This window comes from Pantherophis guttatus, chromosome 16, assembly GCF_059756535.1.
Source record: "Pantherophis guttatus breed Tessera chromosome 16, ASM5975653v1, whole genome shotgun sequence".
Classification (NCBI taxonomy): Eukaryota; Metazoa; Chordata; class Lepidosauria; order Squamata; family Colubridae; genus Pantherophis; species Pantherophis guttatus.
The window spans coordinates 15,156,044-15,170,385 of record NC_142078.1 but is presented as its reverse complement, the minus strand read 5'-3'; the positions used below and the strand labels follow the sequence as shown (position 1 = coordinate 15,170,385).

The 14,342-nt window shown below is 46.3% G+C and overlaps 1 protein-coding gene across 4 annotated transcripts in view; it reads right to left on the bottom strand.

The window, feature by feature from the left end:
• The window catches only part of LRSAM1 (leucine rich repeat and sterile alpha motif containing 1), a 28,745-nt gene that overhangs the window by 9,332 nt on the left and 5,071 nt on the right, over positions 1 to 14,342 (bottom strand). For all 4 annotated transcript variants that reach the window (XM_034404387.3, XM_034404389.3, XM_034404388.3 and 1 more), the window contains 16 exons: positions 14,201 to 14,340; positions 13,611 to 13,667; positions 11,950 to 11,994; positions 11,185 to 11,262; positions 10,617 to 10,685; positions 9,973 to 10,057; positions 8,821 to 8,942; positions 7,738 to 7,828; positions 7,190 to 7,320; positions 5,977 to 6,006; positions 4,594 to 4,716; positions 3,013 to 3,152; positions 1,936 to 1,980; positions 1,435 to 1,505; positions 511 to 610; positions 182 to 269 (listed from right to left, as the gene is read on the bottom strand). In XM_034404387.3, the coding sequence (XP_034260278.2) occupies positions 182 to 269; positions 511 to 610; positions 1,435 to 1,505; positions 1,936 to 1,980; positions 3,013 to 3,152; positions 4,594 to 4,716; positions 5,977 to 6,006; positions 7,190 to 7,320; positions 7,738 to 7,828; positions 8,821 to 8,942; positions 9,973 to 10,057; positions 10,617 to 10,685; positions 11,185 to 11,262; positions 11,950 to 11,994; positions 13,611 to 13,667; positions 14,201 to 14,290 (1,365 nt within the window). In that variant the 5' untranslated portion in view covers positions 14,291 to 14,340. The remainder of the gene's footprint in view (positions 1 to 181; positions 270 to 510; positions 611 to 1,434; positions 1,506 to 1,935; positions 1,981 to 3,012; positions 3,153 to 4,593; positions 4,717 to 5,976; positions 6,007 to 7,189; positions 7,321 to 7,737; positions 7,829 to 8,820; positions 8,943 to 9,972; positions 10,058 to 10,616; positions 10,686 to 11,184; positions 11,263 to 11,949; positions 11,995 to 13,610; positions 13,668 to 14,200; positions 14,341 to 14,342) is intronic.

Below are 14,342 nucleotides of genomic sequence, written 5' to 3'. Positions count from 1 at the left end.
TCCATTGGCTGTGCTGATAGGAACTGTAGTCCTACGCATCTCAAGAACATCCATCCGCCTATCTCTTAGGCAGGTGAACCAGATGGCTTCTAATATTTGTTCGTTTTCCTGGTCAAGGTCCTGCTTAGTTCCTTCTCCCATGAGCGAATGCCCTTCTGCCACCACCAACACTCCATAATACCTCCTGCAGGATCTGGCTGATGGCTTTGTTCTGGTCCAGCTGCTGCCAAGCCAGGATCTGCTGGAACTTCTCATCCATCTTGGCAAGGCTGCAAGAGAAGAGTTCTTGGATGACTCTAGTTGCACGTTGGGGAAAGACACACAGACTACAGCCCAAGAGATGTTACAGTAGGGACACTGATGTGTAGACTGAGGAAGCCCATTTCATTAAGGTATTGAGATAATTCTCTTGCTTCGAGCAGTTGTTGTTTCCCAGGCTCTTGAATGGGTGGGCACACCCATGAAAATAATATTTCCCTCCCCCCCCAAAATCTACCTCTTCTTCAGTACCTGGAGCACGTCTGGTTGACGAGGTCCTGCCGGCGAGACTCATAGGCTCCCTGAAGTAATTTGTTCTTGTAGGTCTCAGACAACATCTGTTTCATGGCCGCTGGGAGAGCGAAATTGGGGGGAAAGGAAGAATTAAGAACCTTTTTTGGGCTCCAACACCAGCATTTGGACATGCCTGCCCAAAGCAAATCGTGCCTTAGCCCATGTTAGAATGATGGCAAAGTTTCCAGGAAAAACCAGATCAGGGAGCTACCTAGAAGACTTCTAGTCCAACCTCCTGCTCAGGCAGGAAACCCTACACCACTTCAGACAAATGATTATCCAACCTCTTCTTAAAAACTGCCAGTGTTGGAACATTTACAATTTCTGGTGGCAAGTTGTTCCACTGGTCAATTGTTCCAACTGTCAGGAAATTTCTCCTGAGTTCTAAGTTGCTTTTCTCCTTGATTAGTTTCCACCCGTTGCTTCTTGTCCTGCCCTCAGGTGCTTTGGAGAATAGCTTGACTCCCTCTTCTTTGTGGCAGCCCCTGAGATATTGGAAGACTGCTATCATGTCTCCTCTAGTCCTTCTCTTCATCAGACTAGCCTCCAGTCCCCTAATCCTCTTTGTTGCTCTTCTCTGCACTCTTTCTAGAGTCTCCACATCTACATGAAAGCTGCCTGGGTGACTAATCACTAGGAGACGGTGAATTCTAGTCCCAGATGCTCAGGCATTAAAACCACCTGGGTGATTTCGGGCTAATCACCAGGACACCCTGCATCTGTCTTGGCATGTACCCGTTTCTCAATCATTGTGCAGGGGGGGTAGTGACATTCATAGTACATGCACGAACTTGATGAGTACCGGGACAAGGTTTTCGCATTTTGAGTACCAAATTCAATGAGTTTCAAAGCCGTTGAGTACCAAGGTAACACTGTACTTACCGGCTACTTCTTTCCTCCTCAGTTGTTCCGTTTCTTCTTGAGTGATGGCCATCAGCTGCTCCATCCGGATCCTAGGAGCGATACAAGAGAGTCAGGTGCCTAATTGTTCCCCTCAACTTTTCTCAAGAGTTTCGATCTCTCCACCTTTCTCCCTCACCACACTGCGAGGTTCAGTTGGGCTACAATCATCTCCAAGCCTTACTCCCAAGTCGACCCTGTTTTCTTAACTGTTCTTGTCGTCCGGCAGCTCTGCGCATGCGCACACTGGGAACAGGCTCCCGCTGTTCTTCTACCTCGCTGCTCTCAGACTCCAGAGGCTGCACATAACTATCAGATGGCCTTGGCCCCCTCTCTGCCTCTGATGCAGAGCCCTCGTCTGAGCTTTCCCCAGCCCCCAGGACTGGCCCAAGTTCCTCCCCACCACCTCACTGTCCGACTCTGCTGCCGGCGGGCCACAACAGCTCTTCCCCTCCAATCGATCAAGTAAAGCAAGAAACTCACCGGTCGTTTTCAAGGGATTTTAAGATCTCGGAACTCTGTTTCTGCCTAAAAAGATTTAAGAAATAAGGAGGGTCAACTAACAAGAGTCGCCATAAAGCATTTATGCCAATCAGCTCCACTGAGGACACCTCTCCGTCTTTCATGGGGTAAGTCTGGATCCTGGTTGTACAAGCTAGTCGTCAACTTACAACAATTCATTTAGCAACCAATCGAAGTTCAGCACTGGAAAAAAGTAACTTACGAACCCTGCGGGCACTTGATCAAAATGTGGGCATCTGCAACCAGAATGTATTTATGATGGGTGCAATGTCCTAGGCTCACGTGATCAATATTTCCGACAAGCAAATCAATGGTGGAACTGGATTCACTCAACGTCCATGGCACAAAGGTTGTAAAATTGGGAGTGGCTCGTTTAATGATAGCTTAGCAAAAGGAGTTCTGGTCTGAATTGTAGGTCGTAAGTCATAAGAGCCGTGGTGGCACAGTGGTTAGGATGCAGTATTGCAGGCTAATTCTGCCGACTGTCAACAGTTCGATGCTGACCGGCTCAAGGTTGACTCAGCCTTCCATCCTTCTGGGGTCGGTAAAACAAGGACCCAGATGGATGGAGGCAAGACGCTGACACTGTAAACCGCTTAGAAAGGGCTGCAAAGCACTGTGAAGCGGTATATAAGTCGAAGTGCTACTGCTGTAACTGATAGGACGTTGCATTAGGAGCTGTGATGGTGCAGTGGTTAGACTGCAGTATTGCAGGCAAACTCTGCCTGCAGCCTGGAGTTCGATTCTGACTGGTTCAAGGTGGACTCAGCCTCCCGTCCTTCCAAGGTGGGTAAAATGTTGGGGGCAAGATGCTGACACTGTAAACCGCTTAGAGAGGGCTGCAAAGCACTGTGAAGCGGCGTATGAGTTGCTGCAACTGCTAGTAAGTCAAAGAGTACCTTAACTCTACCCTCCCATCTGCTGCAGCAGTCAAGGGCGCAGAATTGATTCTCTGGTTTTCAGATACCAGCAGATTCCCCGACAGAACAAAAAAAAATAACAAAAACATGGCCCTCTCCTGCTCACTGGATCTCCTACCTTTGATTATCTTTCAGCAGTTTCTGGATCCTGCCCGCCACCCCCTGTTCCATCTGTTTCAGCTGCTCCAGCAACTTCAGGCGCTCGGCTCCCAGGCGCTGCTGATGGCGGGTCAGGCCTTCGTCCAATTTCATCTGCTCCTGAAATCAGAGAGAAAGCCATCCCGAGCTGAAGCCACAGGGCAAGGAAAAAGAACTAAGCCCAATTCACACCCCCATCAACGTCAACATCCTCTAATGAAAAAAAGAGAATCAGGAGTTTTAATTCAAAAAAGGATTCAAAGTCTCGGAAGCTGCGATATAAACTTCCGGTCCTAATTTAGGACCGGAGTTCATGAAAACAGACATTCTTTGAACATGTGGAATCTCTTCATCCAGGTTTTTTGTTTTGCAAGATGGGCTGAAGTGCCTTTTATCGTTTTACGGGGACTTACAACCATTCGTTTAGTGACTGACTGAAGTTATAACGCAGTGTTGGCAAACCTTTTCGGTACCGAGTGCCAAAACGGGAGCGTGCGGGGGAGCGCCGGAAACCGGAAGAGCAGTTCCCCCTAAGCTTCTGGTTTCTGGCATGCATGTGTGCCATGGAACTGCTCTTCCGGTTTTCTGGCACTCCCCCACGCACGAAGACCAGCTGGCCGGCGCACATGTAAGCACCGGAACCCGGAAGAGAACGGATGACGGCTGGTGTGCCCAGAGAGATGGCTCTGCGTGCCACTTCCGTAGGTTCGCCATCACGGTTATAACAGCTCTGAGAAAAGTGACTTATGACTCTTTTTCACATTTAAGACCGTAGTCGCATCCCTGTGTGATCAAAACACGGACGTTCGACAACTGGCTCATATTTATGACGGTGGCAGCATCCTGGGGGGGGTCACGCAATCCCCTTTTGTGAACTTCTGACAAGCAAAGTCAACAGAGAAGCCGGATTCACTTAACAACCGGGTTACTCCCTTATCAGCTGCAGTGATTCACTTAACAAAAACATGGCGAGAAAGGCCATGAAATGCGGGGGGGGGGGCAAAACCCACTTAACAGCTGCCTTACTTAGCAACGGAAATTTTGGGCTCGGCTGCGGTCCCTAAGTCCAGGTCTCCCTGCAAATTTGCAAGCCTTCCCTCATCTGTGAATTGTTTCCTCCTAGAATTCCTCCCACTTGCTCACCATCAACTTGGAGTTGTAGTACTGCCTCTGAATTCAACTTGTAGGGTTGGACAGGTCTGGTATGAAGGCGTCTGGTACAGCGGTGGGTGGGTTTCAGATTATATGCTACCACCGGTTCGCTGCGCGTGCGCGCACTCGCATGCCCCATAGATGAGATGAATAGATTAACAGAGTTGGAAGGGACCTTGCAGGTCATCTAGTCCAACCCCCTGCCTAAGCAGGAGACCCTACGTCTGCCTCTACCTAGGATCGAACTCACAACCTCCCGATTGTGAGGCAAGAGCTCCACCTCTAGGATGGCATAGAGCCGGGGCAGGTGAGAGATTTCCGCTATTGGTTCGAGTGAATCGGTCCGAACCTGCTGAATACCATCTCTGGTCTGGTAGGACTGGGGAGAGAAAAACTGGAGGCGTCTTACCTTTTTCATGCTTTGGAGAAATTCTCCTTTCTGGACGTGACTTTGATGCATCAATTGGATTTGTTCTCTCTGCTCCAGATCCAGCCCACGCTCAAAAGCCAGCTTCTCCTGCATCTTCTGCTCCTATCAGGTAAACAGAAAACACTGGTCAATATATATATCCGTGACCTCACTGTATTCAGCTCAGGGCCTTGCTCTCTCGAGCCATCGCTGGAAGAAGACAATCATCTGTGCTTGTCCTTTGACCCAGGGCCTTTCAAACCAGGACCATACCCTTACTTGGTTTCGAATCTGGGCTGCCTGCATGTTAGGCAGTTGTATTAACCTCTGAGCCACAAGTTCTCCTCCCTTCATCATCTTGAACCAGGGGAGAGATTAAGTGATTTTCTATCGAGACACCTGATCTACCCTAGCATGTGGGAGGGAGCGAAAGGGATGCAGTATGCTCCCTTTGGACCAAATTTTGACAGGCAAAGAAGAAAAATTTATAACAAAAGCATATAAGTATCTTTATTAAATATTAGAGGTAGAAATGGAAGAAGAAATAGTGAAAGGTCCAATGATAACATGGGCACAAAATATAGGCTGTAATATAAAATTAGAGGAATGGGAAAAATTATGGAGCAAAAATTAACTTTGTCAACTGCATACAAAGAAAATCAGTACAAAATGTTTTACAGGTGGCATTTAACACCGGCGAGATTGGCTAAAATGTATGCAAATATGAAATCGGAGTGCTGGAAGTGTAAGTGCAAAGATGGAACATTTTATCATATGTGGTGGCAATGCCCTAAAGCAAAAAAATATTGGGAATAGATAAGGGGATGGCTGCAGGAGATAACAGGAGAACAAATTGAATTTAAAGCTGAATTATTTTTATTAGGAATGATTAACCGAAAGATCAAGAAGCAACTCCAATACATTATTCTACACATAGTAACAGCAGCGAAAATTGTCTATGCTCAATGTTGGATGGATGACAAGGTTAGATAGTTAGATGGGAGGGAGGGAGAGAAAGAGAGAGAGAGGGAGGGAGGGAGAGAAAGAGAGAGAGAGGGAGGGAGGGAGGGAGAGAGAGAGATCCATTTTTGCACAGAGGCCTTGTACACACAAGATCTCATCCCACCCAGTTCCTAACTTTGGATAAGGAGAGTCTTTTCTGTTATGGATCTTACTTATGCCACTTCCTGGCTGAAGGACGGAAAGTTAACATCACAAAAAGGAAAGAAAGAGAGCTGCGGTTTTAAGTCAAAGAATAAAAACCAGACTGATTTTCTACGGTGGTCATTTTTTTAATCCTATATATCAACTCCCACCTGCAGATGAATGTAACAGGGTTGGGCAAATCCCACAACGAGGAGCAGGGTTCACGAGCATCCTTACCTTTCGCTTCTCGTAGTCTAGAAACCTGCTCTGCAATGAAAGTGAAAGGAGAAGTAAGCAAGGTTGATTTTTAACAAGCCACCAAACACAAACATGATGTGATTTTGCTTTTCTTTGGAAGACCTGGCTATTCACCTCGGCCTTGTTGATTGTTGTGAGCCACCAAAAGCCATTGGGACACCGGTGGCAGGCATGCAAGTTTCATAAATAATAATTTTGCAATTGACTGCCGGCATTGACAAACTTCCTATAAGTCAATTGCAAAAGGAAGCTTGGCTTGGAACAGCTTACATCCTGGGAAGATACCTTGAATGCCATCAAATAACGACATCTCCCTATCCCAGATCTAAACATCTGGCTGACTGTGCAACTAACCATAATAACAACACCGGACACTGTGGCATTGACAAAATCCCCATCGGTCCATTACAAAAGGCAGCTTGGCTTGAAACAGCTTACATCCTACAGCCAGTCCTTGAACACCATCAAAGTGCAACATCTGTCTACCCCAAGTTCTTGCGAAGGACTGAGTAGGTAGACAAAAATGCCAAATTCAATCTAAACATCTGGTTGACCATGCAATTAACCATAATGACTTTTATCGTTTTCTCCCATTGTTCTCTTGGGAACAGAATTCGAGGGAAGGGGTTGCTATCCTTTGTGTCCCTGCCTAGCAACTGGTTTTTGGGGTAAAAAGGTAAAGGGAAAGGTTCCCCTCACATATATGTGCTAGTTGTTCCCGACTCTAGGGGGCGGTGCTCATCTCCGTTTTAAAGCCGAAGAGCCAGCGCTGTCCGAAGACGTCTCTGTGGTCATGTGGCCGGCACGACTCAACGCCAAAGGCGCACGGAATGCTGTTCCCTTCCCACCAAAGGTGGTCCCTATTTTTCTACTTGCATTTTTTTAAGTGCTTTCGAACTGCTAGGTTGGCAGAAGCTGGGACAAGTCACGGGAGCTCACCCCGTTACGCGGCACTCGGGATTCAAACCACCGAACTGCCGACCCTTTCGATCGACAAGCTCAGCGTCTTAGCCACTGAGCCACCTACGTCCATTTTTTGGGGTAGACTTCCTCTAAAAGTGGAAGTTCTACATCAGCTCTGCGGGGAAACACCCTGGTCGGAGGCCAGTCCAGAAAACGGGTTCCTGCGAGTTTAGAAAAAAAAATCTCCTAAAAAGAGATTCTTGTATTTTTGGGAAGAGTTAACACTCACTTGCCACTCAGCTTCCTCTTCCATGTATTTGCCAGCTGTCCTCCGGATACCGTCCGCCGATATCTCTCCTCCGTCGCTTTCCAACACAGGGAGTAAGTACTGAGAGGGAGGGTTGTACTCTATGCCCACTTCTGGAAGGAAACCCACACATCACAATATCACAATGCAGGCAGTCCTCGATTTACGCCAACAACGGAGCCCCAGATTTTCGTTGCTAAGCAGGAGTTATTCCGTGAGTTTCCCCAGCCACCCCCGTTTTATGACCTTCCTTGCTGCAGTTGTCCGGTGAATCTGGCTTCCTCGTGGACCCTGCTTGTCGGAAGGTCACAAAAAAGGGGTCGCCTAACCCCGGAATACCGCAACTGTCATAAATACGAGTCAGTTGCCAAGCGTGCAAATTTTGATCACATGACCGAAAGGATGTCGCGGTCATAAATCACTTTTATTTCAGTGGCCGTTGTAACTTTGAACGGTCACTGAAACGGACTATTGTAAGCTGAGGACTGCCTGTGTACAGATAGTCCTCGAGTTAGGACAGAAATGCTCACTTTCACAGAGGAACCGCTGGATGGCCTCGGTGCCTGCGCTGCAAACCTCATTTGGAGGGTAAATCATCGCTGTCGCATCCAGGGACAAGGTCTGCAAGAGAGGAACACACATCCCGCAGCTGCCTTTAATCCGCATTAAATCTGCATTTTTTCCCCGAACGCCATCACTCTGCTAAACAAATAATTCCCTCAACACTGTCAAACTATTCATTAAGTCTGCACTACTATTAATCTTCTCATCGTTCCCATCGCCCATCTCCTCCCACTTTTGACTGTATGGCTGTAATCTTGTTGCTGGTATCCTTAAGATTTATATTGATATTGTTTCCTAATATAATTTGATTGCTTATTTGTTCCCTATGATTATCATTAAGTGTTGTACCTTATGATTCTTGACAAATTTTCTTTTATGTACACTGAGAGCATATGTACTGACAAATTCCTTGTGTGTCCAATCAAATTATGTCGACTGGCGACTCCCAGGGGGAGGGCCTTCTCTGTGGGGGCTCCAACCCTTTGGAATGAACTGCCCCCAGAGATACGGAATATCCTTGATCTCCGTGCTTTCCGCCGTGCCCTCAAGACCCTGATGTTCCAACAGGCGGGGCTAAACATACGAACATGTGAATGATTTTTTAAATGTTATCTAATTCTGGGTTTTATTTAATTGACCAAACTAAGTAATAATTTTAATTAGCAATTTTATGATGTTTGTGTGTCTATATTTTTCTTGACTGTACACCGCCTTGAGTCCTACGGGAGAAAGGCGGTATAGAAATATAATAAATAAATAAATAAATAAATAAATAAATAAATAAATAAATAAATAAATACTTGGCCAATAAAGAATTCCATTCCATTCCATTCCATTCCATTCCATTCTTCTCTATTCTATTCTATTCCATTCCATTCCATTCCATTCTTCTCTATTCTATTCTTCTCTATTCTTCTATTCTATTCTATTCTATTCTATTCTATTCTATTCTATTCTATTCTATTCTATTCTATTCTATTCTATTCTATTCTATTCTATTCTATTCTATTCTATTCTAAAAAGCCAAATGCCGATATTTATAACGCTACCTCCAAGGTTCGGATGTGAGCCAGCGTCTGCGGCAACTCCTGCACCGAATTTTCACTGATGTCCAACGTTCGTAAACTCCGCAGGCCCTCCAAAGTGGAAGGCAGTTTCTTGATCTTGTTCCCTGCAAGGAAAACCAGAAAGCGGAAAGTAAAAAACATTTGTTAAGGTCAGGGCCGAAGAATCTGTTCGAATTCGATGGCTGCCACTTCAAACTATTGTTCAACCAATAGTTGCCGAGTCAAAAATGACCTGCGTTTTAATTTTAGTTTTTCTCATAATCAACAGAGATCTTAACACTTACAATATTCATGCACTGAGATACAGGGGTTTGCTTATACTAAGCTGCCCTCTGGAGGCCTTCAGCCTTAGTTCTATATTAACTGCACTTTGTACTGATTGATCGTTATTAGGGGACTGGAGGCTAAAACATATGAAGAACGGTTGCAGGAACTGGGTATGTCTAGTTTAATGAAAAGAAGGACTAGGGGAGACATGATAGCAGTCTTCCAATATCTCAGGGTCTGCCCCAAAGAAGAGGCAGTCAAGCTATTCTCCACAGCACCTGAGGGTAGAACATGAAGCAATGGGTGGAAACTAACCAAGAAGATAAGCAACTTAGAACTAAGGAGAAATTTCCTGACAGTTAGAACAATTCATCAGTGGAACAACTTGCCTCCAGAAGTTGTGAATGTAAATTCTAAATTAATCAAATTTAAATTAAATTAAATTAATTAAATTTAATTTAATTCTAAATTAAATTAAATTCTATCATTAATGTGCAACAAAAATCAAAACTGAAATCCTGGTGACCGACCAAGATTGGATCCTGGGACACATATATCTGCCTTCATTCGGGGGGGAAAAAATCAATTTTGGAACTCCTTATTAGGATTCCAAAGCAAAATTTATCCCTGCGTGGCTAAATTATGCTTGATTATTGTACAGAAACCCGGTGATTATATCCCTTGGATGCAAAACTCAAGGTTGCCGCATCCTCTTCTAAAATTTTAAACCGGAAAACCGAGCCATTTTCAGCAAACTTTCAGTTCAATCTGCTGTTTCTTGCATCTCCACCCCCCTGCAAAAAAACATATATTAAAAACCAGAGCCGCTGTTCTTTCCAGATTCACGCAGACAGAGTTTTGCCATACCTTTCAAATTCAGCGTCTGAAGCTGAGCGAGATCCCCGATGGAGTCCGGAAGAGCTTTTAAAATATTCTTTTCTACGTTCAAAACCTACCAAGGACAGTAAGGTAAAGGTAAAGGTTCCCCTCGCACATATGTGCTAGTCGTTCCTGACTCTAGGGGGCGGTGCTCATCTCCGTTTCAAAGCCGAAGAGCCAGCGCTGTCCGAAGACGTCTCCGTGGTCATGTGGCCGGCATGACTCAACGCCAAAGGCGCACGGAACGCTGTTCCCTTCCCACCAAAGGTGGTCCCTATTTTTCTACTTGCATTTTTTAAGTGCTTTCGAACTGCTAGGTTGGCAGAAGCTGGGACAAGTAAACGGGAGCTCACCCCGTTACGCGGCGCAAGGGATTCGAATCGCTGAACTGCCGACCTATTCGATCGACAAGCTCAGTGTCTTAGCCGCTGAGCCACTGCGTCCCTTACCAAGGACAGAAACAAAAGGGGCAAAAATGCACGTCTTGAACCTGGCGTGTCGAGTCTACCCTGCGCGATCTGCAAAACCTCAGTCAAATGTGCAAATGTGAAACCACATCGAAAGAGAGCGAAAGGACCACGTTGGGTCCTGAAACTGCCAAGAGATTCCCGAGCATCCAGCATTTCTGTTACCTGAAGAGAAGTCAACTGGCCAATATCAGCGGGAAGGGAGGTCAGCTGGTTGTCATGGAGATCTAAAACCTGGAAGAGAAGAATAAAGGGATCCATAACCATCCACTCCCAAGGGTGCTTCTCAAGAGGTTATTCAACTCCAGTAATCTTCTGGCTAGCTATTGTGGTCCGCCAGCAGCCTGCGGAGCTGGCAGTGGAGTCGGACAGCGATGAGGCTGAGGAAGAACATGGGCCAGTCCTGGAGTCTGGGGAAGGCCCAGATGAGGGCTCTGCGTCGGAGGCAGAGAGGAGGCCAGGGGCCATCTGGTAGTTCTTTGCTGCCTCCGAACTCTCCGGAGTCTAACATCAGCGATTCATCTGTTCATCTGCCCCACTGATGTCTGACTCCGAAGGCAGCTGATAACGGCCCTGGCCCCCTCTCTGCCTCTGACGCAGAGCCCTCATCAAAGCCTTCCCCAGACTCCACGACTGGCCCATGTTCCTCCCCAACCTTCTCACTGTCCGAATCTGCTGTCAGCTCTGCTGGCGGGCCACAACACAACAGTTGATGAAAAGAACTGTGAATCACCTTTACTGTTACAAGATTAGAGAGGCTGCAGGATTTGGGGACGAGGGACGTCAAAAAATTCGTGTGAACGATCAGCACCTGAAAGAAAAAATGACAGAGAAGGTTGTTTCACAGCTGACCCGGCAAGGAGAGAATAGTTAAACTGAGTTATCTGAAAGTACAAATGAAAGAATTTGACGGAAGAGTTTGAGATACGAAATATATCGGATCGAAGAGAAGCCTGAATATAAATGCAAACAACGGGAAGAGTGGATAAAACATTGAACAAAACCCGACTCTCACAGTTTTGAGAATTTGAGGAACACATTTCTGGCCCTCAAGGGAATTTTCTGTTGTCCCCATCTAGAAGCGTTTAATGAAATTCAAGGTATTTCATGAAATTCCTCCTAGTGACTCTGAACAGTCCTCTTTAAAATGAAAACTATTAGCTTTTTGGACATTCAAGATGGCTTTGCATATTTATGAAAGTTGGAGAAGATGGAACTCAAATCCTTTGGCCACCTAATGAGAAGGAAGGACTCCCTGGAGAAGAGCCTCATGCTGGGAAGGATGGAGGGCAAAAGAAGAAGGGGACGACAGAGAAGGAGGTGGCTGGATGGAGTCACTGAAGCAGTTGGCGTGACCTTAAATGGTCTCCGGGGAATGGTAGAGGACAGGAAGGCCTGGAGGAACGTTGTCCATGGGGTTGCGATGGGTCGGATACGACTTTGCAACTAACAACAACATTGCATCTTGGATCTTGTGCTAAAATTCCATCTTCCTTACCTTCTTTTGCAACACTCGGCAGGTTGCAAAGGCACCATAGGGAAGCTAAAAAGAAAGAGAAAGACAATTTTTGGTGAGACAGAAGCCATCAGAACCATTAAGGAAGCATTCGAATAACGTTCTGGGCCAGTTCAGACAACAGGCATGAGAAGATCCGGCCTAATTTAAAACAATTTTTTTCCTGGGTTCGAAATGCAACCTGTGTGGCATTTCCTTATGTGGAAATCTCCAATTCAGCATCAAGGATCTTTTGCTTTAAATCTGCCAGTTGATTCTCATCAGATGTCAAGTCGGGTTTCTTTTGCATATTGGCAATTGGCTGTTTTCACATATTGGTAGCAAAATTCGCTGAGGGGATTATTTTCAGAAGACGAACCTGCCGCTGTGTGGGTAGCCCTAGACTTATGACCGTTTGCTTAGCAGCTGTTCGAAGTTACGACTTAGAACTGGTCCTTATATTTACAAATCACTGCAGCGTCCTCACAGTGCCATGGTCAAAATTTGAGGGTGCCTTGACAAAGATTGCAGCCTCCTGGGGGTCATGGCGACCCCTGTTTGCAATCCTCCCCGATGGCTTCCGACGAGCAAATTCAATGAAGGAAGCCAGATTGGCTTAACAACCCCTGAATTCACTGAACATCTGCAGTGGTTCGTTTTAACCACCATGGAAAAGGTCATAAAATCAGTCGCTTAACAGCCGCCTTGCTCAGCAACGGAAATTCTGTGGTCGTAAGTCGAGGACTACCTGTACCGGGAGCAAACCTCGATGTTGTTGTGGCCCAATGCTGTTCTTCTACCTCAGACTCCAGAGACTTTGGAGGCAGCAAAGAACTATCAAATGGCCTTGGCCCCCCTCTCACAACACCAAGGTTTGATTTAATGGGGGAGATGTTGTGGCCCACCAGTGGCCAGCAGATCTGGCAGGAGAATCGGACAGTGAGGAGGCTGGGGAAGAACATGGGCCAGTCCTGGAGAAGTCTGGGGAAGGCTCGGATGAGAGCTCTACATCGGAGGCAGAGAGGGGGCCAAGGCCATCTGGCAGTTTTTTGCTGCTTCCGGAGTCTGACATCAGCGAGGCAGAAGAACAGCGGGAGCCTGTTCCCAGTGTGCGCATGCGCAGAGCTGCCAGGAGACAGGAACAATTAAGGAAACAGGGTCGACTTGGGAGTAAGGCTTGGAGACGATTGGCCCCTCCCATAAGACATAAAAGAGAAGCAAATAGGATGTGAGCTTTTGCAGGAAGCAATTAGTTCATCTGCTCGGTAAAAGCGCTGGAAAAGCTCTGTTTGATTCTGTGCTAAATTTGGCCTTGCCCTGCATGTGGCAATTAGTTCTCTGGCAGCATTCCAAGGGAGATAAGGTGGGTGTTTGTAAACACCCCCCTTCAAGACTCTTTGATGAGCCTTTCGGACTGGGAAGGGCAATAATTCACAGCCGTATGTATACGTTCTAAGGAAGCCTAGGTCAGAACAGATGTAGAATACTGTAGAATACTCTGAGGTGGTCATGTTTCTGCCCCTCGGTATCTAAAATCAGGCTCAACTGAAAAAGAAAGACGAATATTAAGCCTTCCAAAGTATAACTACAAAGTCCCCCTACTATGAATTGCCATCGTTCGGGCAATTAACCCCACCAGGAACCAGAAATGGGAGAGAATTTACCTCAGAAAGTTCACACTTGGAGATATCGAGGATATCATCTGCTCCAGCTTCTTTGGCCTGTTGAAAAACGAGCAGATGAGTTTTACTGGCTGTAAAATCAGGGGGGGAAATCACACCATTTCCTCAAATTAGCCTTCATCTTTATCGTCTACTGAACTAAAGTAAAAACCGGCTAAGAAAAGAGGGGGAACTGAGCAATATTGGTGACTCCTATTGAGTTTCCCCAAGTGTGGAGAACTGAACTTTTGTTCTTCGGTGGTTCACTTGGCGTCTCTCGTAAACAAACCCTACTTCGTTAGCAAATCCGTGGTGTCTTTGAAGACATGGGACTGTTAACATCTACGGAGCTATGATGGGAGATGAAGAAGTCTAGCCATCACAAGGATGGGGGGACGTTGTAACTTAAGAGGGAGCAGTGGTCAACTGGACTCTATCCTACCTCAAAGGACCAGGATGAGAGAAGACTTCTTCTAGTTTGGTCCTTCAGGAAGCTACTGAGGAACGTCGACCCATCTTACAACCCAAGCAAGGGTTCCTGATAGAGCGGTGGGGCCAGATATTCAGGACCTAGGTGTCTTCCCATGACTTACAAGACACATTTGGTATTCCAGACGTTTTCGGGCTTCGCTGCTCGCCTTCCTTTTCCGAAAGAAAAGCAGCATCTTGCCTCCTGTCTCCATTTATCCCAGTTCAGCGGAAAAGGTGGCTGCGACAGGACGGCGATCAGAACCT